At 39.3% G+C, this 26,876-nt stretch overlaps 1 protein-coding gene across 1 annotated transcript in view; it reads right to left on the bottom strand.

Annotated features, from left to right (window-relative positions):
- Positions 1-11,697, bottom strand: part of LOC131240576 (probable leucine-rich repeat receptor-like protein kinase At1g35710) — a 94,520-nt gene extending 82,823 nt beyond the window's left edge. The window contains exon 1 of the mRNA XM_058238865.1: positions 8,023-11,697. Within this exon, the coding sequence (XP_058094848.1) occupies positions 8,023-11,689 (3,667 nt within the window). The 5' untranslated portion in view covers positions 11,690-11,697. The remainder of the gene's footprint in view (positions 1-8,022) is intronic.
- Positions 11,698-26,876: the final 15,179 nt, after the last annotated feature.

Genomic DNA, 26,876 nt, shown 5'->3' with positions numbered 1-26,876 from the left:
GTCAATCGATCGACAGAATTTGAAAAATCTTAATTAACTCTATGGATTATTTTTGGCATGTTTAATTGATCAAACATGGTCTACTTGATCAATCAAGGACTGATCGATCGATGTCAGTCGACTGACGGCGCACGTGGTTCTTCGTAAGTGCATGATCTATTTCTTATTCCGGACGGTATGATATATATATATATATATATATATATCAGGTGTAATCGGAATTAGGGTATTTTTAAGGGGATTCTAAGGCATTCTTAAGGATTTTAGAGAGAAAAGGCAAGGGTTTGGAGAGATTCGAAGGAATTCTCATCGGTGTAAGTGCTTCCATATCTTGTAATACTACTTTCATAATGGATTGCTTATCGCTTTGTGCTGTGGTTTTTTTCCCACTAGGATTTTTTTACGTAAATTCATGTGTTCTCTGTGTGCTTTGATTTCCACTTGTTTGATTAGAATTCAGGTTTGCTTCCGTGCTATCCCTAACAAAAAATGCACATCTATACAAGCAAAAATACACATCTAAGTTGAAGTTCTTTAGAGCACCTAGTCTTTTAGGGGAAAAAAAACCTATGTACCAAAATGAGGATGCTTATTCAATTTATATGAATTGAGATATATCAATGAAACATAAGGCCCTATTAATTAATGATAGTTTCGGATGTCTTAACATCAGGTTTGAATGTAGAGAAAGGGCCAAGCAACAAATTGTGTCTTTTAGATTGGAGTAGATTTAGTAGACACTTTGACTTGAGGTGTAGTATAACTATCTTGAGTCACATTGTTGGAGTGTGAAGTCGTTGCTCTTTTTTCTTTCTCTTTTCTTCTTTTCCTTTTCAATTAACAAAACCACAATTGGTACCTTCTCTCACTAATAAATATGCCCATTCTTCTCCTAATAATAAGTTAGTAGAAAACTATTATTTCAAAAAAGTATAACATCTCCTAAAGGTAAATTCTTTGCTTTCGGTTTAGAAGACATTCAGTTAGAAGATAACCATCACACATACAATGAAACATTTTTATTCTTTCAACATATATACATTTATAACATTTGGGTTTTGATCACCAATCCTAGAAATCTTGTTGGCGTGAGTTGTTAAATCAATCAATGAATTGTCAATTAAAAGAAAATCAAAAAGATTATATTCGTGATTGTACAACTCATTGATTGATTGTATAATATCTATATATAGTCAAGAATAGGGTTGCTAATCTCCCTATATATTTGTATAATATATCTATAAAGAAAGTATGAAAGAAATATGATAATAGAAAATTTGACATGGTATCAGAGACAATCGATTTCTAGCTCTTGGTTTACGTCTAACCCTTGTTCATAGCTTTCTTCCGCCGCCACCTTCACATATGGGAGACACCGAAACCCCGATGAAGTCTGGTGACTCCTCCATCGACTATAATACGCTCCTCTCTAAAATATTCACCACAAAAATTGCCGAAGCTCTGTCCAAAGCTCAGGCCCCGACCGTGCTTTCTGAACCTGCTGCTGTCCCGATCGGCATCAAGTTGGATGGTTCCAATTATGCTTTATGGTCCCAAGTTGTCGAGATGTACATATACGGCAAAGACAAGTTGGGCTACATCAATGGTGAGTTACCTCTGCCATCTCCGACCGATCTGTCCTTCCACAAATGGCGTACTAACAACGCCATTATTAAAGGATGGCTGATTAACTCCATCGATCCGGCGTTAATCGGCAATTTCATTCAATTTTCCACGATCAAAATGGTTTGGGATTCAGTTGCTACCACCTATTTTGATGGTGGCGATACCTCTTAAGTCTATGATTTCCGGTGGCGTGTCTCACGTCTCTGCCAAGCAGGTGGCTTCCTGAAAAATACTACACTGATTTGGAAGGCCTCTGGCATGAGATTGATTTTCGACGTCCCAATCCGATGAAGTGCCCTGCCGATATTGAACGTTATAATAATCTTTTCTAAGAAGATCGGGTCTGTATTCTTGGATAGTCTTGATGACAAGTTGAAAAATATTCGTAGCGACGTGTTGCAGATGCACCCGTTTCTCACCGTGGAGCAAGCATATGCCCATGTCCACAGGGAGGCTCTTCGCCAGGTGGTGATGAACGCTGGCGACCACGAACCACCTCCAGAGGCGGTGCTTGCTTCGAAGGGCCTAAAGCTTGGATTATCTGGATCGACTTCTTAGTATACTGGGAAATCTTCCTCTAAAGCCCGTACCTCATCTGATGGTCTTAAATGCTCTCATTGTGGCAATACGAAGCATACACGTGAAAATTCTTCCAGTTGCATGGGTACCCCGATTGGTGGCACGAGCTTCAAGCCAGAAAAAAATGAAAGGCTGTTATGGTAGCAACAGAACCTTATCTCTCTCTCATCCTGCCTACTGCATCACCTAAATCGGACTTCTCTCCTGTGGATCTAGGTAACAACTGTCATGCCTTGCTCAGTCGTCGTCATGATGTAGACAATAGTGATTGGCTCCTCGACTTTGGGGTCACAAATCATATGACATTTGATCCCACAGATTCTCCCATCACTCACCTCCAAGGCGCACCAGCATTGCGAATGCTAATGGAGTAACCTCACCTGTCATAGGAGCCAGATCTGTAACCCTATCACCCTCTCTTCATTTACCCAACACTCTGCTTGTTCCCTCTTTATCTTATAAACTATTATCTATTAGCCAAGTTACTACAGATCTAAATTGTGTAGTGTTAATATTTTTCGATTCTGTCTTATTCAGAATATTCTCACCAAGGAGATAATTGGGCATGGTACTAAGAGGGGGGATTATACTACATGGAAGATTTCAGTTTGGGTCGTGCGCATCACATGTCTTCTACACTCGGTTCTAAGGCTCGACAGATTTAGTTGTGGCATCGTCGTTTAGGACATCCGTCATTTGGGTATTTACGACATTTATTTCCTGATTTATTCTCTAATGTGGAGACTTCTAAATTTCACTGTGATATTTGTATTTTAGCCAAAAGTCATCGTGCTATTTATCCATTAAGTATGAATAAAAGTGATACACCTTTTGCTTTAATTCATTCTGATGTATGGGGACCCTCTCCTTTATCTACTATATCTGGTGTACGGTGGTTTGTGATATTTGTTGATGATTGCACCCGGATGACCTGGCTATATTTGATGAAACATAAGGATGAAGTGTTTTGTATCTTTTAGTCATTTCATGTTATGGTTCAGACCCAGTTTTCCGCTCATATTCGGATCTCCGCTCTGACAATGGTGGTGAATATGTTAATCACCACTTTCATTCCTATTTTTAACAACATTGTCTTATTCACGAGACCTCATGTCTTCAGACTCCTCAGCAAAATGGAGTCGCTGAACGGAAGATTCGACATATTCTTGAGACTGCCCGGGCTCTCCTTCTAGGCGCTCATGTTCTCATACGACATTGGCCCGATGCTATTACCACTGCCATACATTTAATCAATCGCCTCCCTTCCAAAATATTAAATTTTAAGATCCCATTATAGTCTCTGTTAGCCTTGGTCTCTCTACCTACGACCCTAATGCTCCCTCCTCGCATATTTGGGTTTGCGGCATATGTACACCTCCCTAAGAACCAGCGCACCAAACTCGACCCATGTGCCCTTTGGTGCCTCTTCTTGGGCTATGCTACGCATCAAAAAGGCTACCGCTGCTATGATCCTGCTACCAAGCGTACCTATGTGACTATGGATGTCACCTTCCTGGAATCCGAACCGTTCTATCCTTCTTCGGCATCCACTTCTTCTCTTCAGGGGGAGACACTAGATGAAGAGTTGAATTGGCTGAGTTTTGACAAGCTTGAAGATTAGAATGACACACTAATGATTGGCGAGGAATCGACAAATACATCTTCAGGGCCTGACATATCCTCTGAATCTAGAGGGCTTTCGGCAACTGAGCTCACATCATCAGGAGAAGAACCCGAATCCTCCCATCTCTCAGTGCCTGCAAATCCATCTCCTGAGAATATTCCTGAGGTAAGCAATTTCACTACACCCTCATTTATGAATAACATAAATACGTCTGCTGGGTATAACTTACCTTTCAGGCATAACCGTGGCAAGCCACCAAACAGATACTCTCTAGACATTGAAGAAAGAAAGTTGAGGTATTCAATTGCGAACTATGTTTCCACCGAAAAACTACCTAAACCTCTCAAGACATTCTCACACGAACTGTCCGCATGTCATATTCTCACTACAGTTTAGGAAGCTTTAGCTGATCCCAAGTGGACATAGGCAATAGAGGAAGAAATGGAAGCACTACTAAAGAATCAAACATAGACCCTGGTTCCATTGCCCAAAGGAATAAAAAAAACAGTCAGGTGCAAATGAGTCTTCTCTGTTAAACAAAAGGCAGATGGATCTATAGAACGATATAAAGCAAGGCTAGTTGCAAAGGGATACACTCAGACATATGACGTAGATTATTAAGAAACTTTTTCACCGGTAACCAAGTTAAATACAGTCAGGGTCCTGTTATCTCTCGCAGCCAACTTGGACTGACCATTGCACCAGTTTGATGTAAAGAACGTATTTCTCCATGGTGATCATGAAGAGAAAGTCTACATGGATACTCTTCCAGACTATACAACATCTTCAAAAGCTGAAGTTGTGTGCAAATTGCAGCGAGCACTGTATGGATTAAAACAATCACCTCGAGCATGGTTTGGGAGGTTCAGTCTGATAATGAAGAAGTATGGCTTCCACTAAAGTAATTCAAATCATACATTATTTTTGAATTACCAACGGGGGAAGGTAACAACTTTAATTGTATATGTCGATGATATGATCATCATAGGGAATGATAAGGAGGAAATTGCTAAGCTTTAGAAACAATTGGCGGCCGAGTTCGAGATGAAAAATCTAGGAGGATTCAAATATTTCCTGGGAATAAAGGTTGCTATTTCTTTCTTAACGAAAATATATATTAGACTTACCATGTGAGGTTGGAATGTTGGATTGTAAGCCAACTGACACTCCAATCATTCAGAACCATAAGCTCGGAGAATATTCAAGCCAAATGCCAACGGACAAATGAAGGTATCAGAGATTAGTTGGTAAACTTATTTACTTCATACTTGTCCAGATATTGCTTACACAGTGAGTGTAGTAAGTTAATTCATGCATCAACCTAGTAAGGATCATATGGAGGTGGTGATCCGGATTTTACGATACTTGAAATCCTCTCTGGGAAAAAGGGCTTATGTTTTCAAAAAATAACTATTTAAGAGTTAATGGTTATACAGACGCAAATTGGGCAGGGAATACCACAGATAGAAGATCTACTTCAGGATACTTCATGTTTGTTGGAGGGAATCTTATTACATGGAGAAGTAAGAAGCAAAAAGTGGTGGCATTATCAAGTGTTGAAGCAGAGTTCCGTGGAATGGCTAAAGGACTTTATGAACTCCTATGGCTCAAAAGACTTCTAACTGAACTTGGGTTTGCTCCTACATCCGAGATGGACCTCTTTTGTGATAACAAGGCAGCTATCGCCATTGCTCACAATCCGATCCAGCATGATCGTACCAAGCACGTGGAGGTTGACAGACACTTTATCAAAGAGAGTCTCGAAGCTAAAATAATTCAGTTTCCATTCATGAAGTCCGAAGACCAGCTGATGGATATTCTTACAAAGGCCATATCAAGAAAGGATTTCTACAACTTACTAAAGAAGTTGCGCATTGAAGATTTGGATGCTTTCACTTGAGGGGGAGTGTTAGCGTGAGTTGTCAAATCAATCAATGAGTTGTTGTCAAATCAATCAATGACTTGTCAATTAAGAGAAAATCAGAAAGATTATATTCGTGATTGTATAAGTCATTAATTGATTGTACAATATCTATGTATAGCCAAGAATAAGGTTGCTAATCTCCCTATATATTTGTACAATATCTTTAAAAAGAAAGTATGAAAGAAATACGATAACAGAAAATTTGACAAATCTATTATTTTTTAAGAGAAAGGTAGGAGCACACCACCTGTAACTTTATTGATACAATAAAAAAGATATACAAACATTCAAGTGGGAGCCACAAAGAAAGAGAAGCTTCACCTGAAAATCTACATTTTAGATAAACACCAATTCCACACACTAAAATTACATACATATCATAGCAAGAAAAATACCTTCTCCATATACGATGATTTTCATACAATAAACACACAATATTAATGTTCTTGCCACTACACACCCTCGACCTTGATGATTTTCATCCACCCAACTATACCTTAAGATCCATGAGTTGATGTAATGTAAGTGCGTGGAATGGCCCTAGAGAAAAGGAAGACCCACCAATAGACAACTCTTGAGCCACGTGGTGCATGGTTGGCCGAGAATTTGGATCCGGCCGAATGCATGAAAGTGCCATGGACACCACAAATATGACTTCTTGTGCAACTACAGTTGTCGGGTCTGGGAGACGTTGGTCCAACATATCCTTTAGCAGTGTATCTTGTCTTCTTGGTGGTGTCAGAGAGGAGATGACCTCCGCAGGATGCCTTCCCATCATCGCTTCAAGTGCCACAACGCCAAAGCTATATACGTCGCATTTTTCAGTTACCCTCATTGTATATGCAAGCTCTGCAATAAGGAAGATGGTTCAGTCATGATCATTTCTCATTCTTAATCATTAATAGCTAAACTCTTAATCATATATCAAACCCACCTCTATTTCTTAATCTAGATTTCATATCTTCTAAGTTTTTGTGCTTGTTAACCCCAAGACATCTCTATAAACTGCGCATATGCCAAATAAGACATACTCAACACATCTGAGAGGTGCAGAGAATTGGCCAAAGTTTTGGATGATCTATCGAAAAAGTCTGGATGGTCCATTGTTTCGTATACATCGTGTATTGTTGGCAATTTTTTCTAAAACTATCCATTGTTTTCACATGGCAGCGGCCCGCCAAATAAAAGAACCAGATTAATCATTGTGTTGGGTCATCTGCATGTTTGGGATTACCTTTATGTGTGCCTCGGGAATCCCAAACGCATGAGAAGTTGGCACGTGTAAACCAAGTCATTGATCTGTATGTAGGTATCATTGTAGTTGTACATTTCATCGGCTAGGATTGGGTACTATGGGCAATGTTTCAAGGATTTTCGATCTTGGAACTACTTTTTCTTTTTTTTTTGTGTGTGTGGGGCATTCACTATGTGGGACATCACATCAACGGTTTGGACCATAGAGCTGTCGAACCCTTGTGCAATGGAGAAAACCCAACCATCCTCTGGGATCTCTTGGCCGAGCATTGAAGCATGCCATATTTCCGTATGCATCATTTCCACATTCATTTCCTTATGCATCATTTTCACATTTACTCGTATGGGCCAGAAGCAACGAGTTTTTTCAATCATTTCTTAAACAGTGATAACACATCTATCTATGCACTTGGAATATCCATGTAAATATATCCAGACCATCTAAAAGCATGGCCCATATTGTAGATGGAATAGGTTCCAAAAATTATAGTTATTGGAGGATTCTATCCATCCAATTGGTGGCCAACAAATGTACGGTTAAGAAAAATGGTCAGCATCACAAATTTAATAGCTGATAAAATATGCATATGTTACTTGGGTAACATGAACTATGGCTAGTCTTACCATGCAACCGCATTATCTCTACCATACATAATGTAAAATGATGGACCACAGGTGTAGCAAAGAAAATACATTCTCACGTTTATCTTCATTTGCATTACTATTTTAGTTTTGACTTTGGAGATTGTAAAAATACAAACCCATATATGTTTCTTTACAAGGCCCCTTGCAGCTGTTGGATTAAGGAATCTTCTAGTTGCTCTAGATTGCAATATTTGACAACAGTATGATAACTTATGCACAAACTTTATTATGTAATTGCCAACAAAAAGAAAAAAAAAAAGAAAAAAAAGAAAAGAAAAAAAAGAAAAAAAAAGAAGGAAAGCTTAAGAAAAAATAAAAGACCAATTGCTAATTAACCTTTTAAAGCGTGGAAAATGAATTAATAGCTAACCTGGAGCGATGTATCCACAAGTGCCTGTAAGCGTAGTCCAATTGGACGAATCAGGTACCAATAATCTTGCAGTGCCGAAGTCAGAGACACAGGCCTCAAGTTCTGAATTCAGCAAAACATTGTTGCTTGATAGGTCTCGATGGACAATTGGCTGGGTGCAATCATGGTGCATGTAAGATAATGCATGGGCCACACCTTTAATAACCTTCACCCTTAGAGTCCAGTCCAACTCTGCAGCTCCTCCGTCGTTACTTAGAATACTAGCTAAGCTTCCCCTTTCCATGTACTCATAGACTAGAAATGAGAATTGAGCATGGTAACAAAAACCATAAAGTTTCACGATATTGCGATGGCGGATTTCTGTTAATACTCGAATCTCATTTCTAAAATTTCCTTGATCAGATTGATCGCCACCTTCGAGTGGGTGAAGTTTCTTCACAGCTACTACTTGGCCTGATGGTAGATTTGCTTTGTAAACTTTTCCATACCCTCCAATTCCAATGCAGTATTTGTCGTCGAAACCCTCTGTCGCTTCCACGATCTGTTCAAATGCATCAATCCCATCATAATTCCATATTGAAAATGGATTTTTGCTGCTCCTTTCAAGAACCTTCTCTTTATTTCTTCGTCTTCGGTAATAAATGGAAGAAACGCCGACGACCATAAATAAAAGAAACAAAGCTGCCAAGAGAGGAAGAACAATGAAAATGACGACTTGGTGGCCTTTTCTTGCATCACCATGCCTTATTGAAGGGGCGTTGCAGGGTCTCAAACCTTGCATTTCACCACATAAACCTTTGTTTTTTATGAATGCTATTACAGGAGCCTTCTGAAAGCTTCTACTGTTGGGAAGAGGACCTTCCAAAGCATTGTATGAAAAATCAATAGATTGCAAGCTGAACAATGCTTCAAAAGAAGGTGGAATGGAGCCCGACAACATGTTGTGGGAGAGGTTTAACTTTTCCAGCACATGCAATTTCCCAAGTTGTGGTGATATCTCTCCATTGAGCGAGTTATGACTGAGATCTAGTAAATCCTGTAAGTATACCAGGTTACCAATTTGAAATGGAATGCTTCCATTCAAATCATTTTCGCTCAATTTCATATATCGGAGTTTGGAGCAATCCCCTAATTGAGGTGGTATTGGACCACTTAGACGATTCATTGACAAGTCAAGAACCTCCAAATTGGAGAGTTTTCCAATCTCTTTTGGTACCTGACCTGAAAGTTGGTTATCATTTAAACTCAAGTTGAACAAAGAAGTTAGCCTCTCAAATTCCTTCGGAACCTCTCCTTCTAGATGGTTTGAAGAAAGGCCAAGTACTCGTAGCTGCTTCAACTGCCCAATCTCGGGAGGAATTCTACCAGTGATCCTGTTCCCAGATAACTGTAGCCTTGTCAAATTTCGGCATTCTCCCCAGTTCGGTGAGAGTTCACCAAACAACCTGTTGTTGCTGACATCCATGAAATAGAGATGTGGGTACACACCAAAGACTTCTGATACATTTGCAATGAGCTGGTTTCTCTCTAGTCGAACTCTAGTTAACCTGGTGCAATTTCTAAAGCTTTTTGGGATCTCACCATTTAAATGGTTGTCAAATGCAGTGAAGCGTTCAAGCTTGGTAAAGTTTCCTAAAGAGGAAGGGATAGAACCTGTTAGAAGGTTATTAGCAAGTGCAAGCCCATTGAGATTTACCAAATTCCCAATTTCTAGAGGAATTGAACCAGAAATTTGATTTCTTTGGAGTTGGAGTTCCATCAGTTTTGTCAAGTTCCCTAAAGTGGAAGGAATAGAACCTGTTAGAAGGTTGTCTGACAGTTCAAGATCGTTCAGATTCATTAAATTCCCAACTTCTGGTGGAATTGAACCAGAAATTTGATTGCTGTGGAGGTACAAAAGTGTAAGGTTTCTCAAATTACCTAAAGCAGGAGGGATTGGACCTGTCAGACTGTTGTTCGACAAGTCCAACTTAACCAAATTCTTGAGATTTCCTAATTGTGCAGGAATTGAACCAGAAATTTGATTGCTGTGGAGGTACCAAACTGTAAGGTTTGTCAAATTACCTAAAGCAGGAGGGATTGGACCTGTCAGATTGTTATTCTGCAGTGACAACTTGACCAAATTCTTGAGATTTCCTAATTGTGCAGGAATTGAACCAGAAATTTGATTGCTGTAGAGGTAAAAAACTGTAAGGTTTGTCAAATTACCTAAAGCAGGAGGGATTGGACCTGTCAGATTGTTATTCTGCAGTGACAACTTGACCAAATTCTTGAGATTTCCTAAGTGTGCTGGAATTGAACCAGAAATTTGATTGCTGTCGAGGTACCAAACTGTAAGGTTTGTCAAATTACCTAAAGCGGGAGGGATTGGACCTGTCAGATTGTTATTCTGCAGTGACAACTTGACCAAATTCTTGAGATTTCCTAATTGTGCAGGAATTGAACAAGAAATTTGATTGCTGTAGAGGTACAAAATTGTAAGGTTTCTCAAATTACCTAAAGCAGGAGGGATTGGACCAGTCAAATTGTTTTGGAACAATGTCATCACAACCAGATCTTGTAGATTCCCAATCTGTGGAGGAATGAAGCCAGAGATTCGATTTTGATCAAGGTACAAGATGGTGAGTTTTGTCAAGTTCCCTAACGTTGAAGGAATGGAACCATCCAGATGGTTTATGGACAAGTCTAGCATATTCAGATTCATAAGATTTCCCATCTGCAGAGGAATGGAGCCAGAAATATGATTTGCAGAGAGATTCAGGTATGTAAGCTTTGTCAGGTTTCCTAATGTGAAAGGGAGGGAACCAGTTAGAAGGTTAGGGGCCAGGTCCAGCTCATTGAGATTTATCAAATTCCCTAATTGTGCAGGAATTGAACCAGAAATTTGATTTTCAAATAGGTAGAGGATTGTCAGCCTGGTCAAGTCACCTAAAGATGGAGGAATAGGCCCACTAAGATGATTTCTGCATAAATTTAACCTAGTAAGACTCTGCAGATTCCCTATTTCTAGAGGTATTGAACCACTGATTTTATTTCCCCAAAGTCGTAGGATCTGGAGATGTTTACACAGGCCGATTTGAGATGGAATTTTCCCAGTGAGTTGATTGTTCTGGAACTGAAGGGAGATGAGTTTGGTCCAGTTGGTGAAGAAACTTGGAGCTAGTTCGCCTCTTATTTCATTAGATGAGATGTCGAGCTCTGAAAGGTGAGAAAGGTTAGCCATTGAAAGAGGTAGAACTCCAGAGAGATTATTCATTGAGATATCGAGGGAGACAAGTCTGGAAAGAGTGCCAATATCAGCTGGGATGGTTCCAGTGAGTGTGTTGTCACTGAGATTGAGACGGAGGAGGTTTGGAAATGACGAGAAGCTCAAGTTATGAAGCTTACCTTGTAAGCCTGCACTCGGTAAGCTTATCTCAATTACACTTCCAAGGCCGTTGCAGGAGATCCCATACCATTTGCATGGAGAGATTGTGTTGGCACTAGAATTAGCAGATGGAAGTGACCATGAATGGAGAGCTTGTGGTGAGGAGATGCTGGCTTTCCATTCCAAGAGAGCCTCTGCTTCTCCAAGTGTGGATGCTGGTGCTGTTGTAAAGGCATTGGAAGAAAGAAATTCTAATAATAAAAGAAGAAAAGCAAGAGAGAGAGATTTCTGTATGGCCATGGCTGTTGTTGCTTATGGTCTGTTACTAACTTACGATGGATGGGGTTTTATAGAAGGAGGTTGATGCTACTCTGGACAAGAACAGCTTGTCTTACCCTTACGAAAAAGGAAAAGAAAGAAAGAAAGAAAAAAGAGAAGAGTTGATTGATACAGGCGCTGAAAAATATGAATTCCAGTAGAAATGCGTGCGCACACGATCTAAACGCTCCAATTTGTGGACCCTAACTTAGATAACGAATAATGGCTGAAATTAGATCCGTTGGACCTAGGGTTGTCAATGGGCCGGATTAGGTCCAGGCTGAGATCTGTCCATGCCTGGCCTGTAATTATGAACCTAAGCCCAAATCTAGCTTGGCGGGCTGAAATAGTCTAGCTCGAGTCCGGCCCAGGACAATTACATAAAGCTCGTCCTGCCCGGAATATCTCTGCAGATAAATGATATTTTGGTGTGCCATGCGTGAGAAAGAGGGAGAGAATGAAAGAAAAGGGAGAAAAGTAGGTTTAGAAAAATAAAAAAAAAAAAATTGGGCCAGCTTTATGGGATTTGGAGACCTAAGCCCAATACTAGTGTGATTTACAATTGGACTCTTTATTTACGCCTGACCTGACCGTCGGGCCTAATACACTACCTCAAACCTGACCCAAATGAGCCAAGCCCAAAGGCCCATCAGATTTACGCAGCCCATTGACAGCCCTAGTCGGACCTATCTCACCTCTGTGTGGATAAGTTTTGCATGCCAAGGACGCGGATTGGCTACTGACGCTGCTACTGGCTACTCGTGGGTGCTCTCTTGGTCCCACCACAATGTACGTGTTTCATTCATGCTGTCTTTTTTTTTTCTTTTCTTTTTTTTTTTTTTTCAGATCATTGTATTGTACCAGCCTAGAAATGAGTAGATCCAAATCTTAAGTTGACCACATCACAGGAAATAGAGTTGATTGAATTGGAAATTTTTTGGATCCAGTTGATATTTGTTTTTTATTTTTTAATTTTCCATTCATCCAGGTCTGTATGACCTAACCCAATAAGTTGGATGTCCAATAAACAATACAGTAGGCTTTAGAAAGCTTTTAATGGTGGACATTCAAACACTACTGTTTCCTGTGATGTCGTCCACCTGAAATTTAGATCTGTCTCATTTTTTGAAATCAAGTTCTAAAATAATCTTGGAAAAATGGATGAACAACAAGGACAAAACACATACATCATAGTGGGGCCTCAAAGCACCGACCAGCTTCATGCTAAAAGCCTTTAGTGCTACCCGGGGAACAGGGTGTTACCCTTAACGTGGGGCTAATATTGATATTTTTTGTATATCCACACCATTCATCTGTTTCTCCATACCATTTTAGGATGGGATTACAAAAATTACCAAGATCCAAATCTCAGGTGGACCACTCATAGGAAACAGCAGTGATTGAGTGCCTCACCATTAAAATTACCAAAGGGCCCATCGAAAGGTTTTCATACTGTTTATTTGAAATTTAACATGTTAATAATGTCGGGAAGATCTGGATGATGGGAAAATATAGAGGTCAGCTTGATCCAAAACTTTTGTGGACCACAACAAGCTTTTAATGGTCGTTCATCACTATTTCTAGTGATACAGTCCACCTGAGATTTGGATCTTATTAAGGTTTAGGATCGGGTCCTAAAATGAGATGGAAAACAAATGGACAACATGGATATACAACAAATACATCAATGTGAGACCCACACCATTGAACCATGGATCCTATGGCTTGAAAGCCGAAACAAGGTGAGACCCACACCTACACGTCGGTGCTCTCTTGGCCCCACCATGATGCATGTGTTTCATCCATGCTGTCTTTATTTTTTGGAAGGTTAAGAAAATCAACTCCAGTGACTTAGAGTCAAGTCTCCATTTTGTTAGGTTTGGTTAAGAAAATCAACTCTAGTGACTTAGAGTCAAGTCTCCATTTTGTTAGGTTCTGCAAATTTTCAAGTAGTGGGGCCATCAATGAATGTATTTGGTCTAGATTTTAAGCTGGTTTGTATGGGCTTGTCAATCCTGGTCTATTAGAAAGTTTTATTTTGCATGGCCTACATTGAAAGAGACCATTGAATTAGAGTTGGCAATTTCTTTAACTCTGTCAGCCCGTGGGCCAGACGGCCAGTACTCGGCCTCAGGTCATGCATACTGTGTTGTGCTTCTTTTTTAGCCTGAAACTACTAAGTAGGTTAGGAGATGTGGCGTGCAATGACACGGAGAGAGGAAGGAAGAGAGAAATTAGGACTGCAATGGCATGAATTGCATAGGCACATGGAAGGGATGACATGTGCTAACTAACTAATCCCTATGGGACAAACATGCATCAGATCCACACAATAGGAAAATCCAATACTTACATCAGCCGCACCATAGGGAAGAGGGTTTTTCACTACATGGAACAGTGTAAAATCATTCCTAAAAATTTTAAATTCACATGGTTTGGCCAACATGACTATCAGAATTCCTTAATTCTTGGACAATCAATTATTAATCTTGTTGTGGAATGTCAGGTGAGTGGATTGGATGGTGGATGCACACCAAAGTGGACACCACATCTAAAGTGGACTATTTAAATGATGAGATTCCTTATCTCAGCTATTTTCCATGGTCTGTGCTGAGTGTTGAATCAGACTGATTTTTGGACCCTGGTCCAAATAAGAGTGGTACACTTGATTGACGGGGTGGATCTCATCCACATGAACATGGTCCTCATTAAATGAAAGTAATGCCTCGCATACATAGAAAGTTGCTGACTGCATTTTGAAAATCGGGCAGAGAAGATTGGAGAGAGAGACTTGAGTGGAACTACTTACTCGGGGGTAAAGGATGAGCCATTGGTTGGCTTTTGCAGCTAAAATTCTTAGCCGTCCTTCAATTAACAGCCACATTTTTTAATTTATAAAATACCCCTTTGAATATTAGAACCCCTTAAATTAATAGTGGGGTAGAAATGACCAATTGCTTCTTGTGTGTGTGTGGGCCAAGCTATGGCTTCTACCCATCCGTCATATGTGTATGGCATCCAACCTCTCCTACAGATCCATTCCATTGGACACCCCAAAAATAATCCAATCAACTGTCAGGTGGGCCACCACTTAAATTTGGAGCCCTTTAGGTGGTTGACATTGTTTTCTATAGTGTGGCCGGCCTAATGGTTGGATAGGCCTGTTTTCAGGGGCATTCCATTAGTCATGGTGATTTTCACTTAATACATGGGTTGGATGGCATTACGCAATATATATTTGACCCAGAAATGCAACAGTATACAAACATATCAATAGGTTTTTAAACAGAGGTGAATCATGATATAAGAAAGGGTAATCACAGTGATCCAGACAGTTCATCTGTTGGGAATCTTGGGACCCATTTAATGGGTGGCATTGAACGAATATAACCATTTAAATCTAAGCCCTGCAAGTTGCAGATAACATTGAAATACAGCCAATGATTTAATGAGAAGGGGTCTGGGAATCAGATCATAATTGAGATTGTAAAAGTGGATAACATGCAAATTTCAGCTACATACATACAGACTGCATTTGCCATGATCTAGACTTCCATTCTGGGCTTATAGTCTATCCGCATGCAGTTTGTAACAAGATTTCCACATCCCACATTTATGACACACATATGATGTCTATGTTCACTAACATGGATGGTATCAGCCGTCTATCAATAAAGACGAGTGGGGAATGCGAATGCTATCGTATGCTAGCAAGCTGACACGGTAGAGCTAGTGACATGGGAATACAGTAGATTCATCTCTCCACAGTACATGCTGTTAGATGAAGAATCAATCAGAACCGTCTATCTAATTTTCTGTGCTCTTTATGGTTCAAAACACATACCCATCCCCTGATCTTAGACATCCGATCCAAGGGATTGTTTCAAACAAAGATAGTTAACACTCTCTGCATCCAATTGAAGAAAAGTGATGCCCATGATTTTCTAAATCTAATTCTGTGGAATTTATGATACATAGGGCAGAAACCACATATTGTAATCTTGGTTTCAAGAGACAACTCTGGTTTTAAGAGTCAATTTCTCTATGCATGTGAGACCCTCGTCAACGTTTGGAATAGATTTTTCATCAATTTTCAGGCTGGGTCGGACCCGTTCCCAATGAACTCGAGGCTTGTGGTGCTATGCTCATGCCAAGGTCGGGCTTTGTGGCCAGTTTAAACCTGACTCATTACCACCCCAAATCACAGCACACATGTGCAAGATCCAATCGTTAGGTGGGGCCAGCAAAGAGAGATAAGCCAATCCATTAATCAGGTGGGCAAATTTTCAATTCCATAGAGCATCTAAATGCAGCATTGAACTTATCATCCAAATCATTTTTCATGCCAGAACAGGTCACTACAACTTTCTTTTGGTGACATACCAACTTTTTGACTAGCATGACAATTGTGTGGGGTATTTATGCCATGAAAAAAAGTAGACCCCACCATGAAGATCACCCTTCTCGAAAATCAATTTAATTGACTCATTAGGTGGGCCACACCTAATGTTGAGCCAAACCATCAATTCTGGTGATACTGGTAATGGCTAATCTGATTAGTAGACCCATAATTTTAAGCACTTCCCGTTTTCTTCTTCTATACATTTAGTAATTTTGTTCCATCCTAGATAAGTTTAGTTTTTGATATTAACATTAGAAAATAATAAACCATCAAGTTGCTGTCTGACTACCAATTGAAAAAGTAACGTAGCTTTGTTGCAACCCCTTATCCAAGGATGTGAGTGGGGCCTGACCATGGGGCACGCTTTAATGTTTGTATTGTATATCTATGCTGTGTATTTGTTTTGCCAGCTCATTTTAGGGAATGGAAAAAAAATCGAAACAATTACTAATCTTAGGTTGACGGCACCACAAGAAATAATAGTCATTGACAATTAAAATTTTTCTGTGAGCTATCTAGCTGATATTTGTATTTTACCTTCAGGTGGTCCATGTGACCTCATCAACAATAGATTGGATGACAAATAAACATCGCCGTAGACAGTAGGAAGTTTTCCATGGTGGCCGTTCAATGACCATTGTTTCCAGTGGTGTGTTGCACCTGAGATTTGTATCTGCTTCGTTTTTTGGGACAATGACTGTAGAAAAACGGATGGAGGGCGTCGAGGTGGGTCACGGCCAGGTTCCACCGACGTCACTGGATCCTTGGTCGCAGCAACTTATCCTTGATTCAGGTGCTGGAAACGTAACCTTTCTGGTTAATCGAGTGGTATTTCGTAAATAGTTTTTATTTTATTAAAGTGCTGCGCTGACATCAGCACAAATGGCGTGGACCAATTAAATATCAGGACACGGGAAGGCACTGTTAGCTAGAAACAGAGGATCCGCAATCATTCTCGTTGGGTCTGCCGTGCATCGCGTGACCATTTACGAATATTTCCACCTTTCCATTCCACCGCAAAAAGCGGGCCATCAGACCCTCTGTGAAACGCGTAGCGTTCCCCTTTCCATTGCATTACCTAAAGCTAGACAATTAAGAACGCAGATTCCGTACTGAGTGACTTGGTACACTATTGGATACTGAGCAAACTATGTAGGGAGCACCGATGCGTGTCTTATTCTTGCTCCGGTGGTAGACTACCAGGAGTTTCAACACCCGGTCAAGGGTTCAGGGTTCGAGTATCCATAGGTGATGAAATAGCACTAAGGCATGAGTATGTGTTGGCGGTGGGTACGTGTGCGTGTGAAAAAAAAATAAAATGTAGGGAGCACCTATGCGTGTCTTATTCAGGCCATCCATCGGTTTTACCCGTGCATTTTAAGGCATGAATTCAAAATCTAAGCATATCCAAATGTCAAGATATTAGTGCATTTTAGGACATGAGTCCAAAATTGAAGCGTGTCCAAATCTCAAATCTCAAATGGGCCACACCACATGAAATAGTGGGGATAATGACACCCACGGTGATGTTTTTTTGTCATCCAACCTGTTCATAAGATCACATAGACATAGATGAAGAAAAATCACAAATATCATTTGATCCAAACTTTCTTAGCTCCCAAGATTTTTCAATGGTATGCATTCAATTCCCACTGTTTCCTGTGGGTCTGGCCCACTTGATCCTTGGATATGTTTCTATTTTGGGCTCATTCACTAAAACGAGCCAAAAAAATAGATGGAAGGTGTGGATAAAACACATACATCATTCTTGGGCTCACAGAGCATCAGCTTGGCATGCTGTGTATCACAAAGATATATATCCACTTTTCATTCCACTGCAGGAAGCAGAAGCCACGTTATGTTTTTTAGTGAGTGGTGAACTAACAGAAGAGCGTGTTGGTATGTCGTGCATCAGAATTTTTGTGAAAGTTACAGTCATTTCGTCTTTCCATTCCACTACAGACGAAGTCACATGATCAACAGAAGCATTTCTGAAACACGTTGTGTTGTTTTATTTATAAAGGTAGTCATAACAAATAATTAATATGGCCCGACTTGTGTCGGGAGCGGATTAGCTGTTACCTGGGTAACACATTAGTGGGTGTTACCCTAACCGTGTGGGGCCCACTTTAATGCATTTGTTGTATATTCAGGCTGTTCATCTGTTTTTCCATCTCATTTTAGGACTGTGTGGATATAGAACACATCATCAAAGTGGGGTAACACATTAGTGGGTGTTACCCTAACCGTGTGGGGCCCACTTTAATGCATTTGTTGTATATTCACGCTGTTCATCTGTTTTTCCATCTCATTTTAGGACTGTGTGGATATAGAACACATCATCAAAGTGGGGCACTACGGTAAGGTAACAACTAATCCTCTTCCCTTCGTGTCATTCAGTTACAGGTAGCTGCAGTTCCGCTCTTCCCTCTACATTTCAGCTCACACATGGCAACGTGGCAACCTCGTGTGAAATCTAAGCCGCTCATCATATGGATCCATCATTCATTTGCTCTAACTTGAAAGCGAGGATTGTCTGCTCCCCAGGTGGGCCGTGCGTGTAAAAAGCAAATGAATAAGTAAGAGGAACTTACTGATGGTCCACATTCAGCAGACATGTGCAGCACATTTGTTCCATTGGCCGTTGAAATGCTTGACTTGATATCCGCAAATGAAGGCAAGCAGATTGAGAGAATCAAATCTTCCACATCTTTCCTCTGTGATGACCTTGAATTCACACGGCCTGATGGCTTTTGAATCCACCGGAGTCAAGAAAATTCAAAAATACTTTATTAAAAAATTTCCCTCTCAAATGAAATTACAAACAAAAAAAAAAAAAAAACCAATTCTCTCTCAAATGAAATTACAAACCTTTAAATAATAATAAAACAAAACGTTACAAATTAAGTAAAACATTTCTAAAATAATAAAACTTACTAAAAATAGAAAATTCTAACCTAATTATGCAATATAATTCCTGACATGATAAGAAGCAAACTTTAAGAAGACACCAAATATTTCTTGTGTCTTTGTGATTTTTTAAGATAATATCCTAACGTGGGCTGGCACACGACAGGCCCCACAAAGCTCAAGGCTACAGGGACTCCTACAGGCAAGTCATCTATATTTTGGAGTCAGGTCTCCTTATTTATCTTTTATTTATTGGGAGCATCCATATTCAAAAGAGTGGGCCACCTGTCTAAGATGAGTTATGCTGTAGATTTTAATTTTCGACTCAAGTCTCCTTTTTTGCGAGGAGCATCAATATTCTAAGGAGTGGACCTTTAAAGGATGGGTTTAGGGATAAATTTTACTTTTAGAGTCAAGTCTACTTTTTTTGTTAGGTGCTGTGGATTCCAAATGAGTGAAGCTTGGCACTGAGTTTTATATTTGCACTGCCCAGGATGAAGTGGATTAATAAATAGGTATGGCAATGGGCTTGTGCCGCTGGTCAGCCCATGGGCCAGCTGGCCGGGCATGCATTTAACATTGGCTAAGGTATATTTATTGGTCTGTTCTTCGGTTTCAGCCGATAAACAAGTCGTGTTAAAGTAAATGAGTCAAGCCTGAAGTAAGAGCCCATTAAGTAAATGGGTCAAAGGAGTGGTGCTCAGGTTTAATAATTTATTGATGGGGTGGGATCATGTGGTAAAATGTTAAAGCTTAATTAGTAAATGGGTGAGGATCGAGTCATGGTTCCATAGGTTTGGTCTGTTTTGTAGCTGGGCCACTGACACTGAACTAGTCCCACCCTTCGAATAAAACAAACTGAGAAACATCAGTAGAAAATGTAGGATCCTATAAGTATGGATTGATTCCATGTGCGAGGTGCTCGAATTAGCATTCCTATAAGTAAAACAGATGAGAGTGAAGTCATGAACTGACAATAAAATGAGCTTTGATGGAAAGGCAAAGAAAGAACATTGTTTCTCGCTTGAGTTTTGGGTTAAACTTCCAAAGCAGAGACTTGACTGGATCCCTCAATAATTTCAAGAATTCTAGGCCCACTTAGATAGCTTGTTATGTACCTAAACATAAATTTTTAAAATGATGCATTATGTTTAACCGTTTGGAACACACATTACGATTAAAATCATAAGGTATTAATATGCATGCATCATGACTTCTTTTCATCATTTTTAAAAACCCGAAGTAGAATTCTGAGCTTTTAGTTATTTTCATACTCGCTTCCTCTCTTTCACATCTCTCTCATCCTCTCCCTAGTGGAACTCACACCAGGTTTAGTCCAAACGAGTGATAGGATCTCTCCTGTTGTAATCAATATGTACTGCTCCTTTTTCCTATCCAGGATCGGATGGACAATCAACTTTAGTAACTTTTAAAGGCAAGTCTCGTTTCTTTTGTTGGGTTTTGCAAATTTCCAAGGAATGGGGCCCGAGAATGGATGGATTAAGTCTATATTTTAATTGATTTGTTTGGGCTTGCCTGGTCTATTACAAGGTTTTATTTTGCACAACCCAAACTCAAGGGCCATTAAATTAGAGCTGACAGTGGTCATTGACTCTGGTCAATCCAAGAGCCAGATGGCCAGTAGTTATTCTCAAGTCATGCTTATTGACTTGTGCTTCATTTTTGGCCTTAAACTGTAAGTAAACTAAGAGATGTGCGTGCAACAACATGGAGAGAAGATGGAAGAGAGAACAGGATTACAATAGCCTGAATTGCATAGGCACATGGAGAGGATGGCTTGCACTAGTTAAATAATTAATCACTATGTGTGGACAAACACGCATCATATCCACCCCGTCCATCAGTTGGGCCATCACATTTTCACCATGTATCTAGAAATTCGGAGAAATTTAAGACTTACATTAGCCGCACTATAGGGAAGGGTGTAAAATCATTACTAAATGCTTTAAATTCACATGGTTTAGCCAACATGAGCATTAGAATGTTCTTATTTTTGGAGAATCAATTAATCCTGGGGTGGAATGTGAGATGAGTGGATTAGATGGGTATACACACACCACGGAGGACCCCACATGTAACTTGCAGCAGTTTAATGATGAGACTTTTCGTCTCAACTTTTTCCCCGTAGTATGTACCACTTGACTGTTGAATCAACCTAACTTTTGGCCACTAGTCCAAACAAAGAGTGGCACACTTAATTGATGGGGTGGATATCATCCACATGAACTCCTTCCATCTTCGTCAAACAAAAGTCTTGATGTCCACACAAATTCATAGGCTGCATTTCAGAAATCAGAGAGAGAGAGAGAGTCTCGGGTGGAAAGACTTTCGCAGGTAGAAGATAAGGTATTAGTTAGCTTTTGCTGGTGAAATCTGAGCTGTCATTCAGTTAGCGGCTATATTTTTAAGTTTCTAAAATACCCCTGCCTTTAATTAAAAAGTTATCTTATATCCTTTGTATATTGAAACCCCTGAAACTAATTATATGAGCAGAAATGTCCAAATGCTTCTAATGTCATGTATAATATAGATGGGCTAACCTCTGGCTTCTCAACTATCCACCTAAAACCACTTCTAAGATGTTGTATTTTAAATTATTTTAAAATAATTTAGTGTTTCAAAATATCCTACGGATGTGTCTTTTCACTGAAAGGTAATATCCTTTCAAATTTTGTTTTGAAAAGTTGTGTCTTTTGAAGCCTAAGGGTCGCACCACTTGGGTTTAAACCCAATAGTCACTATCCTTTATGAAAGGGTGTCTTCACAAAGTCTATAAATAGACTTCTGATTTTAAATTTTTATATGGATTAGCAAAATCAGATTTTCTCTTAAAAAATGTGTTCAAGTATTTTCTAGTTCGGGTTAAGACTACAAGTGGTTCGAGCCCATGTACAGTGAGTGCACCGTTGGGACTGGGTCATAGTCGTTGTATCCTGGAGGTCGATTGCTTTGGAAACCTGTTGCACTTGGGATGCTGTCTAAGGGGAGCAAATTCGATTTCAAGCCGAGTGACTCATGTTACGCCTCGACTTATATAAATTGATAAGTTTTTTTTAACTTTCTTATTTTAATTTTATATAATTTAAATAGTTTTCCAAAATCCAATTTCCAACAATCTTGAAAGAACACATCATCAAAGTGGGGTAACACATTAGTGGGTGTTACCCTAACCGTGTGGGGCCCACTTTAATGCATTTGTTGTATATTCACGCTGTTCATCTGTTTTTCCATCTCATTTTAGGACTGTGTGGATATAGAACACATCATCAAAGTGGGGCACTACGGTAAGGTAACAACTAATCCTCTTCCCTTCGTGTCATTCAGTTACAGGTAGCTGCAGTTCCGCTCTTCCCTCTACATTTCAGCTCACACATGGCAACGTGGCAACCTCGTGTGAAATCTAAGCCGCTCATCATATGGATCCATCATTCATTTGCTCTAACTTGAAAGCGAGGATTGTCTGCTCCCCAGGTGGGCCGTGCGTGTAAAAAGCAAATGAATAAGTAAGAGGAACTTACTGATGGTCCACATTCAGCAGACATGTGCAGCACATTTGTTCCATTGGCCGTTGAAATGCTTGACTTGATATCCGCAAATGAAGGCAAGCAGATTGAGAGAATCAAATCTTCCACATCTTTCCTCTGTGATGACCTTGAATTCACACGGCCTGATGGCTTTTGAATCCACCGGAGTCAAGAAAATTCAAAAATACTTTATTAAAAAATTTCCCTCTCAAATGAAATTACAAACAAAAAAAAAAAAAAAAAAAAAACCAATTCTCTCTCAAATGAAATTACAAACCTTTAAATAATAATAAAACAAAACGTTACAAATTAAGTAAAACATTTCTAAAATAATAAAACTTACTAAAAATAGAAAATTCTAACCTAATTATGCAATATAATTCCTGACATGATAAGAAGCAAACTTTAAGAAGACACCAAATATTTCTTGTGTCTTTGTGATTTTTTAAGATAATATCCTAACGTGGGCTGGCACACGACAGGCCCCACAAAGCTCAAGGCTACAGGGACTCCTACAGGCAAGTCATCTATATTTTGGAGTCAGGTCTCCTTATTTATCTTTTATTTATTGGGAGCATCCATATTCAAAAGAGTGGGCCACCTGTCTAAGATGAGTTATGCTGTAGATTTTAATTTTCGACTCAAGTCTCCTTTTTTGCGAGGAGCATCAATATTCTAAGGAGTGGACCTTTAAAGGATGGGTTTAGGGATAAATTTTACTTTTAGAGTCAAGTCTACTTTTTTTGTTAGGTGCTGTGGATTCCAAATGAGTGAAGCTTGGCACTGAGTTTTATATTTGCACTGCCCAGGATGAAGTGGATTAATAAATAGGTATGGCAATGGGCTTGTGCCGCTGGTCAGCCCATGGGCCAGCTGGCCGGGCATGCATTTAACATTGGCTAAGGTATATTTATTGGTCTGTTCTTCGGTTTCAGCCGATAAACAAGTCGTGTTAAAGTAAATGAGTCAAGCCTGAAGTAAGAGCCCATTAAGTAAATGGGTCAAAGGAGTGGTGCTCAGGTTTAATAATTTATTGATGGGGTGGGATCATGTGGTAAAATGTTAAAGCTTAATTAGTAAATGGGTGAGGATCGAGTCATGGTTCCATAGGTTTGGTCTGTTTTGTAGCTGGGCCACTGACACTGAACTAGTCCCACCCTTCGAATAAAACAAACTGAGAAACATCAGTAGAAAATGTAGGATCCTATAAGTATGGATTGATTCCATGTGCGAGGTGCTCGAATTAGCATTCCTATAAGTAAAACAGATGAGAGTGAAGTCATGAACTGACAATAAAATGAGCTTTGATGGAAAGGCAAAGAAAGAACATTGTTTCTCGCTTGAGTTTTGGGTTAAACTTCCAAAGCAGAGACTTGACTGGATCCCTCAATAATTTCAAGAATTCTAGGCCCACTTAGATAGCTTGTTATGTACCTAAACATAAATTTTTAAAATGATGCATTATGTTTAACCGTTTGGAACACACATTACGATTAAAATCATAAGGTATTAATATGCATGCATCATGACTTCTTTTCATCATTTTTAAAAACCCGAAGTAGAATTCTGAGCTTTTAGTTATTTTCATACTCGCTTCCTCTCTTTCACATCTCTCTCATCCTCTCCCTAGTGGAACTCACACCAGGTTTAGTCCAAACGAGTGATAGGATCTCTCCTGTTGTAATCAATATGTACTGCTCCTTTTTCCTATCCAGGATCGGATGGACAATCAACTTTAGTAACTTTTAAAGGCAAGTCTCGTTTCTTTTGTTGGGTTTTGCAAATTTCCAAGGAATGGGGCCCGAGAATGGATGGATTAAGTCTATATTTTAATTGATTTGTTTGGGCTTGCCTGGTCTATTACAAGGTTTTATTTTGCACAACCCAAACTCAAGGGCCATTAAATTAGAGCTGACAGTGGTCATTGACTCTGGTCAATCCAAGAGCCAGATGGCCAGTAGTTATTCTCAAGTCATGCTTATTGACTTGTGCTTCATTTTTGGCCTTAAACTGTAAGTAAACTAAGAGATGTGCGTGCAACAACATGGAGAGAAGATGGAAGAGAGAACAGGATTACAATAGCCTGAATTGCATAGGCACATGGAGAGGATGGCTTGCACTAGTTAAATAATTAATCACTATGTGTGGACAAACACGCATCATATCCACCCCGTCCATCAGTTGGGCCATCACATTTTCACCATGTATCTAGAAATTCGGAGAAATTTAAGACTTACATTAGCCGCACTATAGGGAAGGGTGTAAAATCATTACTAAATGCTTTAAATTCACATGGTTTAGCCAACATGAGCATTAGAATGTTCTTATTTTTGGAGAATCAATTAATCCTGGGGTGGAATGTGAGATGAGTGGATTAGATGGGTATACACACACCACGGAGGACCCCACATGTAACTTGCAGCAGTTTAATGATGAGACTTTTCGTCTCAACTTTTTCCCCGTAGTATGTACCACTTGACTGTTGAATCAACCTAACTTTTGGCCACTAGTCCAAACAAAGAGTGGCACACTTAATTGATGGGGTGGATATCATCCACATGAACTCCTTCCATCTTCGTCAAACAAAAGTCTTGATGTCCACACAAATTCATAGGCTGCATTTCAGAAATCAGAGAGAGAGAGAGAGTCTCGGGTGGAAAGACTTTCGCAGGTAGAAGATAAGGTATTAGTTAGCTTTTGCTGGTGAAATCTGAGCTGTCATTCAGTTAGCGGCTATATTTTTAAGTTTCTAAAATACCCCTGCCTTTAATTAAAAAGTTATCTTATATCCTTTGTATATTGAAACCCCTGAAACTAATTATATGAGCAGAAATGTCCAAATGCTTCTAATGTCATGTATAATATAGATGGGCTAACCTCTGGCTTCTCAACTATCCACCTAAAACCACTTCTAAGATGTTGTATTTTAAATTATTTTAAAATAATTTAGTGTTTCAAAATATCCTACGGATGTGTCTTTTCACTGAAAGGTAATATCCTTTCAAATTTTGTTTTGAAAAGTTGTGTCTTTTGAAGCCTAAGGGTCGCACCACTTGGGTTTAAACCCAATAGTCACTATCCTTTATGAAAGGGTGTCTTCACAAAGTCTATAAATAGACTTCTGATTTTAAATTTTTATATGGATTAGCAAAATCAGATTTTCTCTTAAAAAATGTGTTCAAGTATTTTCTAGTTCGGGTTAAGACTACAAGTGGTTCGAGCCCATGTACAGTGAGTGCACCGTTGGGACTGGGTCATAGTCGTTGTATCCTGGAGGTCGATTGCTTTGGAAACCTGTTGCACTTGGGATGCTGTCTAAGGGGAGCAAATTCGATTTCAAGCCGAGTGACTCATGTTACGCCTCGACTTATATAAATTGATAAGTTTTTTTTAACTTTCTTATTTTAATTTTATATAATTTAAATAGTTTTCCAAAATCCAATTTCCAACAATCTTGAAATCGAATTTTGGTTTGGAAAACTATTTAAGAATTACGGTTGCATTTATTTGGTTGGAATAGCCCAAAATGAAACCACACCAACCCGATTTGTGGGCTATGACTCATATAATCTAGAGTTGTCATATCTCACATAATGGTTAAGATCTTATAGATACTTATTATATAAGTTCTTTGGACCACATGTACAAAAGTGAACGTATGCACCGACTAAGTAGGATATACACTGATCTTAACATCCCTGTACAATAAAGATCAACCCATATAATCTGGAACCATCATATACTATCTAATAGTTAGGATCTTATACATATTTGGTGTACATATTTTTTGGACCACCTGTACAAATTATCTAAAAGGCTTAAAGTTATGCACTATGCTATAGCCTATTGATTGTTTTTATGTTTATGTCATTGACAATGTCAGTCTATCACACACAATAAGATCAAGTCATATGTGGTGCCACACTAAGTAGGTATCCACTAATATTCACCATTTCTGTACAATGAGGATTGATCTGCGATGTATATAAAACTAGGATATCAGGGTGGGACACAAGTATTAGGAACCTTTTTAACCATCATTTATGCATAAACAAAGGAGAGCCACTTTCACATAGAATATTTAAAATATAAATGATAGGAACCATGTGAACTAATGATAGTACTACACGAACATTATTATACATGTGCAAACCAGAAGTAAAGAACATCATGATTATTTTATGTTATAAATCTTGCTAGTCATCTGTTCACTTCCCAAGTGTAGGGTTGTGATGTAGTAATAAACTCGGTAAGACCGAGGTCGAATCCACAGGGACTGATACCTTTACGTTATCTGAAACCAAGTAGATCT

This window comes from Magnolia sinica, chromosome 3 (genome assembly GCF_029962835.1).
Source record: "Magnolia sinica isolate HGM2019 chromosome 3, MsV1, whole genome shotgun sequence".
NCBI lineage: Eukaryota > Viridiplantae > Streptophyta > Magnoliopsida > Magnoliales > Magnoliaceae > Magnolia > Magnolia sinica.
The sequence above is the reverse complement of the archived record's forward strand: the minus strand, read 5'-3'. Positions and strand labels throughout refer to the sequence as shown.